Source organism: Sinohyriopsis cumingii, unplaced genomic scaffold (genome assembly GCF_028554795.1).
Source record: "Sinohyriopsis cumingii isolate HCF-2022 unplaced genomic scaffold, ASM2855479v2 utg001328l, whole genome shotgun sequence".
NCBI classification, from domain to species: Eukaryota; Metazoa; Mollusca; class Bivalvia; order Unionida; family Unionidae; genus Sinohyriopsis; species Sinohyriopsis cumingii.
Genome location: NW_028315984.1, coordinates 108,365 through 117,571, shown reverse-complemented (window position 1 = coordinate 117,571; position 9,207 = coordinate 108,365). Strand labels below are relative to the sequence as shown.

General features: G+C 35.5%; 1 protein-coding gene and 1 pseudogene across 2 annotated transcripts; both read right to left on the bottom strand.

The window, feature by feature from the left end:
* Positions 1-236: 236 nt before the first annotated feature.
* On the bottom strand, positions 237-3,055 carry LOC149772631 (E3 SUMO-protein ligase ZBED1-like; annotated as a pseudogene). Its single transcript, XR_016417646.1, has 2 exons — positions 1,007-3,055; positions 237-515 (listed from the first exon to the last, which is right to left on the bottom strand). The product of XR_016417646.1 is annotated as an E3 SUMO-protein ligase ZBED1-like (transcript).
* Positions 3,056-3,143: 88 nt separating this feature from the next.
* LOC149772630 (uncharacterized) lies at positions 3,144-7,180 on the bottom strand. Its single transcript, XM_089947538.1, has one exon. The coding sequence runs from the start codon at positions 6,362-6,364 to the stop codon at positions 5,129-5,131; it is 1,236 nt and encodes a 411-aa protein (XP_089803664.1). The 5' UTR covers positions 6,365-7,180; the 3' UTR covers positions 3,144-5,128.
* Positions 7,181-9,207: the final 2,027 nt, after the last annotated feature.

Here is a 9,207-nt window from a genome sequence, read left to right as displayed (position 1 = left end):
TCAGACTACTCGTCACAACTTTCAAAGTTTCATATTCTTCTTCAAAAAAATCAAAATATCCACATTCTCCCCAGTCAGAGAGGCTCTTTGTGCTGATACAACATCTCCAGCAGTAGAAAAGACTCTTTCAGATGGCACTGATGTTGCTGGAATAGTCAACAACATCTTGGCTAGTTTGGCCAGCAAAGGGAATGATGTTTCGTTGAATTTCCACCACATCAGTGGGTTGTCACCAATATGTATACTAGATGTCTCATTCCTATAACGTGTTATCTCTGTGTCAGCCCTCTGAAAGAGGGACTTTGATGGCTCCACCTAACATACACATCTCCAAAAAGATCTTCAAGTGCACCCTTTTTCACTGGAGGCTCATCAACTTCAACCTTCGCTGTTGCTGCTGGTCTGTTATCTCATTCTGTAACTTGTACTGCAGGAAGCTGTGGTAGTGGGGGAAGACTAGATGGTAGTACATGAGTGAGTTCATCAGTCTTCTCTGTCTTCACTACTGTTTCACACTGTAATAAAAATCAAAATTATATAATATGTACTCCTTAAGTTAATACGAATCTCGCAATTTTATGTTAATTAACATTTTAGCATTAATTCACTGGCATTTAATATAAATAAAACAACATGATTTTATCAATATAAGATCAATATTGAATATTAAGAAATATTTGTGTATATGAAGTTATGAACTTCAAACAATGAAGTTATGTAATAGTTTGTGTGTTTGCTCTGTGTGTGTGTGTGTGTGTGTGTGTGTCAGTGTTTCAGAGGGAGATGGAGAGAATCGGATGACATAAGAACTCTGAAGGTGACTCTGGGGCATACCAAGATCAGTGGTGCATCTAGGGTAACCTTTGGGGACAAGTGTCCAATTTTAACTACCAAAAGAAATTTCATATATCCTTAAAATCTTGAAAGGGGACAATAATATTATGTTATACTTCAACTGCTGCACGTAGATAACACAACGATACTCATATGTAAATTTTTGACTTACCTCATTGACCTTCACTGTTTGCATGACAATGGAAGCATATATTTGGATCCTTGTAGCATCGTCTACATCAGTTAGAGCCCTAAATCTTGGATCTAGGGCACAACTCTGCAACAGAAACTGCTGCGTGTCCTTGTCATTGTATCTTTTGTCTAGGTCTTGGGAGATTGCCACCTTGACTGCCTTCACAAGTGCAGAGTCACTTTCTTGCACTTCCATTGCACTAATAATACGATGTTTAAGAGGAAAAATCATTGATATGGTAGGTGCTGCTTCATCGCACAATATCGTTGTAATGGTTTTCATTGGTTTGAGCAGTTTGAGAATATCCTCTGCATTTGATACATCATCCTCTGATAAAGTGTTTAAGTCCGTCTCCCTCTGTCTGATTTCCTTACTTAATAGAGTAGCTACAATGGCAGGCTGCTGCTCTAAAAATCGATCAATCATAAGAACTATTCCAACGTGTCTGGACATCTTGGATAAGTTTGTGTTTAGGAAGCTGCAACAGCTCTTGTTTGGATTTCAGCAGGGTAGTAGCAGTTGTATTGCGATGGAAAAATGAGACAATGTGCCGGATCCTCCCAAGAAGGCGTGACATCTGATGAACTTGCAACCCTCTCTGGGTTGCTAGATTTATAGTATGTACAAAGCACTTGATATGTGGTGTGAACTTTGCCTCTTGAATAGCAACATCCATGTTAGTAGCATTATCTGTTACTATGGGGAGTAACTTGTGGGGCCTTTCCAGTTGCCATTCCTTACTGGCATCAACTAGTACTGCTCCTATATTTTTACCAGTGTGAGACTCGTGTAAAGGTCTCGTCTGAAGAACAAAGCTTTTCATGCACCATTCCTTATCAATCAAGTGAGCTGTGATTGTTATGTAACTCTCTGTAGCCCTTGAAGTCCAACCATCTGTAGTAATGGCCACTGATTCTGCCTTTGATATGGTGCTTTGCACTTCTTGTCTGGTATGAAGGTATAGGTCTGGGATAACTTTCTCTGCGAAGTGTGTTCTTGATGGGATGATGTAGCGAGGTTCCAGGGTACGAATCAGATTTATGAAACCTAGCGAATCAACCACTTTGAAAGGGCGCATATCACGTGCAATAAACATCGCTATATGCTTAGTGATTGTCTGTGATCTTTGCGATGATGGAATTAATGGAGACTGAAAAATTTCAGTCAATCTGAGCTGACCAGTGGTTGTTGGATGTGATGGCTTAGGAGTAGGAGAAACACTGACCTTGGGAGCTGAAATCTTGTCATCTTTAAAAGGAATTCCAATGGCAATGGTTGGGTGGTGCCGTTTTAAATGTGTAGACATATTTGTGGTGTTTCCAGTATTCCTAAGAGCTGTAAAACACAGTTTGCAAACACACCTGGACTTGTCTACTTTTCTTACTCCATTCTCATACTCCACAGGATATCCAAAATAGTTCCAGGCCGATGATCTTCTAATCGCAGGTAACTCGAGTTCAATTTTTTCGGCCTTTTGCGTCTGCTCCATTTGACCGGATGTTGGAATCACCTTGGTCACCCCGCTGTTTGTAGTTCATTGCATGAAAGCATCCCAAATGTCTTAGTGATTAAGAATAATCGTAAGTTCTATCACCGGTTCCACACCCATACCGATAGTTTAGTCCCACGCAAAGAGAAAAGAATTGACACTTACATTATTATAATAATTTTTAGAAAAAATTTTTTCCTTCAGAAACTATTATTAATTTATGTCTTTGATTATATTTTTAAATTATGGTATTATTTAAAAAAACAAAAAATAATGTAATTTCCTAGTACAGGGAAACTCTTATCTATAGAACTGGTCCGGGTGCGGGAACGGAGATGACTAACTGAATCTCACACGCTATACTTCCTGTGTATACAAAACAACTACCGCGACAGTTTGGTCTAATGAGCTCCTAATTTAATTATCATAACTGCTGAAGATTTATGTAGCTATTATAAGGTAGATATTGTTTTGTATCGATTCTTAACCTTGTGTATCGATATGTGTATCGATATGGCAAAAGTATCGATGCATCGACGTATCGATGAATCGTTTCACCCCTAATATATTGTATACATCTTTTACAACAGCTATTAGCACACATAAATATTACAAACCAAGACACAATGACAATATGAAGATTTATTATCTTCTAAATATTGTTTAGAAAATCTCCAACATTTTCAAACTGTAATGGCGGTGACCATTACTAAATTGACAAGCAATCATGTAGGCAGGGTTAGAGGTCTCTGAATATAAGTTTATAACAATGATCTTCATATACAATTATTATTAGCTTTTATTAAAATCAGATTTATGGCTGCATGAATTGATGAATTACATACTCAAACACACACAGAAATCAGTGGCTCACAAACTACTATCAGAACTGCTTGTGTGAACTCCTTTACTAAATTGCAGAACTAACTATGCACTGCTTGAATGTGTAGGCTCCTTTACTAAATTACAATAATTCATCAGAAGTGTATTTGTGTAGTTACTGAACACATCAGACATGTGATGATCGCATATCGGATGTGCCTGTTTTGTAATTTTCTTAGGGAGGGAGTGCATATTGGCAACTGTAGTGGAAAAATTACAAGAAAATTCCAAATTTTAGTTAAATTTCAAGTCATTGAGTGGAAATTTGAAGCCTTATATTATCTGCGTATGATGAATGACAGGACCATATCAATTCATTATAATTGTAATTTTGCTTATACAATATTATTCCGTTCATAGGCTGAAAGATCAAAAGATCTAGCAAAATTTACCACTGCTCTTTATAGAAAACAGTTGTTCAAGCCCTTGCTATCTATTCCTGTGAAGCAAAATACAGACTTCCCCAGTGTTGATTATATTGATGCATATATGTTTGTGTGTACATGTACAATGTATCTGGTAATCGTATAACAACCACAAGTGATGGTAGTTGCCTGTATGATACTATATCTGCATTACTGATCAGCAATGAAGCCCTTGCAACTCAACTGTGATATCTAACATCTATACAGTTAGTAAAAACCATGAGTACATATATGAATCACCCAATTAGCAAAGAATTATACTTAGTATCCAGTGACATCAATAAAGCCAGTTTTGATGCTGGTATCAGTGAAGATTTTTAAAATGCTTCGCATCTACTAGCCCTTAGCATTGTCATGATGTGCCCAATAAGAAGCATACACCCGAATGTTAATGGTAAAAACGATGGCGCCAGGATGAACCTCTACAAAACATTCAGATGATGATGATGACAATTATGATGACGAAGATGCACAGTCATGCAAACAACTATAATTGATAGTTTGTGAACTATCATGCACGGGAATGACTGATGAAGACAGTAAACTGTACTTATTGTTATGATGATGATGCCAGAGATGCTTATGTCAAAGAATATGGTGATATAGAAGAGAATAATTACATAGCTACAACAGAGGATGATCTTCCTTGAGATAATGTTCTTATAGAGAAATAAAATGATGAAGATGATAATGAAACTGAAAATAATAATTGTGAAAATATTGAATTTTACATGAAACAATCAAAGCACAAAGACAGATTTGTAAGCAATAAAGACATTTTGTCCATTTCTCACTAACACCGACAGTTGCCCAACATGGTATGAGAAACAATGTTAATGCTACACTAAACACAGCTGGCAATCATCAAAAAGGGCAAAATAAATTCCTGATGATTGTGGTGTATTGTCATGTATTGGAGACACATACAAGGGAAATATATTTAACCGTAGTTTGTGCTAACAATGTAGAACAACAACCAACTGCAAATGAAGACCAGAATAAATACATGTAAAAATATTCATAATGTTGTGTATACATGTATGTTGTTTTTTTAATCTCCAGTGATATGTATAGTACTGATGGTCAATTATTTACTTAACAATGAGTCAGTCCGTTTTCACTTGCAATGGATTAGTCGTTTTGACTTGATAACCAGTACTGGTGATGAATCCAATAAGATTTTCTCCTCGTTTCGTTTCCATCTGATATAAATGCTACATGCAACATAATTTGTTTTCTTTTTCTACAAAATAATACCCTTCCAACATTTTATTGTGGTTTCCTATATGTTTTGTTTGATTTAAATTATGTTTCTGAAGGGGCCCTGTTGAATGGTACATTTCTGGTATGTATGGCCATGTGCACCTTCAAAGTACCACTATGCCTAAAAGTTTTATTACAAACTTTACATCCAAAAGGTTTATCTCCTGTATGTATCCTCATGTGTACCTTTAAATCACTACTTTGCAGAAACATTTTATCACAAACTTCACATTTGAATGCTCTATCTTCAATATGTATCTGCACGTGCCGCTTCAAATAACTATTGGAAAAAAACATTTTATAACAAACTTCACATTTGAATAGTTTATCTCCTGTATGTATTCTCATATGCACCCTGAGATCACGCCTGTGCATAAACTTAAGATCACAAATTTCACATCTGAATGATTTATTTCTGGTATGCACCTTCATGTGGCTATTGAGACATCGTCTGTCCATTAATATTTTATCACAAATTTCACATTTCAATGTATTATGTCCATTGTTCATCAACATGTGCTGCTTCAAATGACTACTGCTGGTAAACTTTTGATAACAAACTTGACATTTGTATTGTTTATTTCCAGTATGTATGGCCATGTGCACCTTCAAAGAACCACTATGCCTGAACATTTTATTACAAATCACACATTTGAATGGTTTCTCTCCTGTATGTATCCTCATGTGTACCTTTAACTCAAAACTCTGCAAACACGTCTTATCACACACTCCACATTTGAATGGTTTATCATCAGTATGTACATGTATCAACATGTGCCGATTCAAATTACCATTGGACATGAACATTTTACAACATACTTCGCATTTGAATGGTTTATCTCCTGTATGTGTCATCATGTGACCTCTCAAATTACTATTGGTCCTAAACATTTTACCACACGTTTCACATTGGAATGGCCTCTCTCCTGTATGCACCATTAAATGTTTCTTCAATGTATTACTATCCACGAACACTGCATCGCAAAAATCACATTTGAATGGTCTATCCTCAGTATGCATCTTCATGTGCCTTTTTAATGAAAAGCTCTGTCTAAATATTTTGCCACACGCCTTACATTCAAATGGTTTCTCTCCAGTATGTATCATTAAGTGTTCCTTCAAATAACTGCTTATCGCGAACGCTGCTGTACAAAACTCACATTTGAATGGTTTATCTCCGGTATGTACCATCATGTGTCTCTTCAACTGATTACTAGACCATAATATTTTACTACAATGTTCACATTTAAACGATTTAGGTCCAGTATGTATCATCATGTGCACCTTGAAATCACTACTTTGTTTAAACAGCCTTTTTACCAGCTTCACATTTGCATGGTTTCTCTACCTATGGATTCTCGTGTATATATTTAACTCATAGCTAAGCAAAAAAAAAAAAAAAAAAACATCTATTCACAAAATCCACATTGAACGGTCCATCTTCTGTATGTATGATTTTGTATCAACATTTGCCGATTCAAAGTACTGTTGGACTGTAATATTTTAAACAAACGTCACATCTGAATGGTTTATCTTCTGTATGTGTCATCGTGTGATCCTTCAACTTACTACGGGACTTAAAACATTTTCTCACACGCTTCATACTGGGCCTTGAAATCATTATTTTGTTTAAACAACTTTTTACAAGCTTCACATTTCAATGGTTTCTCGCCAGTAAGGATTCTCACGTGAATCTTCTAAAGCGATATATACCTAAATGGGTTTTTTTTTTGGCAATCTTTAGATTTCTACAGTTTATCTTCATTCGGCCTACAGATCACCAAAACACTGCTTTGCCGAGACGATGTATTAATATGCTTACACGAATCTCCGTTAAAGGCCAACAAGTAAGGTCCCAACGTGTAAAATTAAGATCTTCCTAGGTCTAATGCATGACCGGAAGTGGGATGTCGCCGATGAGGACCAATGGAAGGAAACGTTGTGTCCTCAAATGTAAGACGTCTACCCTAAGATTTTTCTTTTCTTTTTTTTTTTTTTTCTTTGCTGTCTTATTGCTTAATAACTGCGTTTTATAACTTGTACCCGCGTCGACTGACAGGGTAAGAGAGGACAAATTGTCAGGAAAACTTAACATTGGCAGCCAATACTGACGCCTTGCTACAGTATAAAGTCATATTACTGTAGTTGATTTACTCTGAGATTTTTTTCTAATAAATTCTCATTTTGATAAGTAATTTGACGTGTTTTTAAGTTCCGTGGGTCTAGATTGTAGTCATACAATGTAAGACGTATCACAGGTTAGCATGTTGGGTATGGGCAGCCGTCGCCGCCAAAATTACATTAATCAAATAATCTAGTATGAAATCAAATGATTTAACCTAGAAAATGAAATGATCGATCCAGATTCCAAATGATGCGGTGTCACATGAAATGATTTAACGAACAAAACCGAATGATGCATTTAGATTTCAAATGACGTGGTATTAAATGAAATGATGTAGAGTGAAATGAAATGATTTAACCCATCAAACGGAATGATGAATTCAGATTCCAAATGATGTTGTGTGATATGAAATGATGTAGCATGAAATGAAATGATTGAACTCCAAAAATGAAATGATGAATTCAGATTTCAAATGATGTGGCGTTAAATGAAATGATCTGGCATTAAATAAAATGATTTAAAGACCAAAACGGAATGATTATATCTGCTTCCAAATGACGTGCTATTAAATAGTGCTATTAAATAAAATGATGTAGTCTAAAATGAAATGATTTAACTTCACAAATGAAATCATGATTTTAAATTCCAAATGATCTGGTATTAAATAAAATGATTTAAAGAACAAAACGGATTGATGAAATCTGCTTCCAAATGACTTATTATTAAATAAAATTACGTTGTATGAAATGAAATGATTTAACTCAACAAGTAAAATTATGAATTCAGATTCAAAATGATATGGTATTAAATTAAATGATTTAAAGAACAAAACGGATTGATGAAATCTGCTTCCAAATGACGTAGTATTAAATGAAATTATGTAGTCTAGAATTAAATGATTTAACCCAAAAAATGAAATGATGTATTCAGATTCCAAATGATCTGGCATTAGTTGAAATGGTCTGAAGAACAGAATGGAATGATCAGCTCATATTCCAAACGATGTGGTATTAAATGAAATGTATGGAATGTAAACGGTCTGATCAAAGTGTAAATCAGCTAGCGTAAATCCAAACAAACACCGGAGGGTGGGGGGGGGGGGACTGTTAGCAACACTTATAATCGACGGGCATATTTACAGAATTCGTCTGAGATTTTAGCAGACGACATTTAACAGCTAAGGTTAGTGTTTCTTCTCATTTGATATAAACAAGAACTATGTTTTTCCAATGAGGATAAATTGACTATCCACATTAATGAATGTCTGTGTATTTTATTTTAGAACCTGCCTTGTATTGCACGAATTTTCAATGCTTCATCTCAGCTAGAACTATCAGCTAAAGAGATTAAATCTTCATCTTATTTGATCAATAGTAATTACCATGTTTAACGACCTAACGTAGCATAGGCACTAAACCAACAATTTGTTGCCCGCCACTATTTATATGAAAGCTTTTTTCATTCACACACACACACACACACACACACACACACACACACACGGGGGGGGGGGAGCTGACCATAGCCGGTTATAGACATTATTTAGATTGTATCCATTTTAAACGCCTGTGACGAAAGGAATGCTCTGATGGTTCTTCTTTAGGTAGACAGTTCCAAATGACTGGACCCAAACTATTTTTTTTGCAATTCCATTTAGGGCTTAGAAAGAAGAAAGTTATAAATTTGCATAGAGCCATGTATCGATAAACCAGAAACTGTATTGACATTATTTTTCCTTTTACTGAACATATCGTTTATATAGTTTCGCGTCGAATCATTAGAAACTAAGTCTTTATACTTTGAACAAATTTCTTTTAGTAACATTTCCACGTATGATGTTGTCACTCATATTTATACGTAACATTTTTTTCATGTCATACGCTATCATTATTCTCATCTCGTTCTAAGTCATACTTGCTGTACATACCTTACATATTGATTGGAATGCATCTATCGCTCTTCTTTTCATAATATATTTTCTCAGTGCGCCTGCACA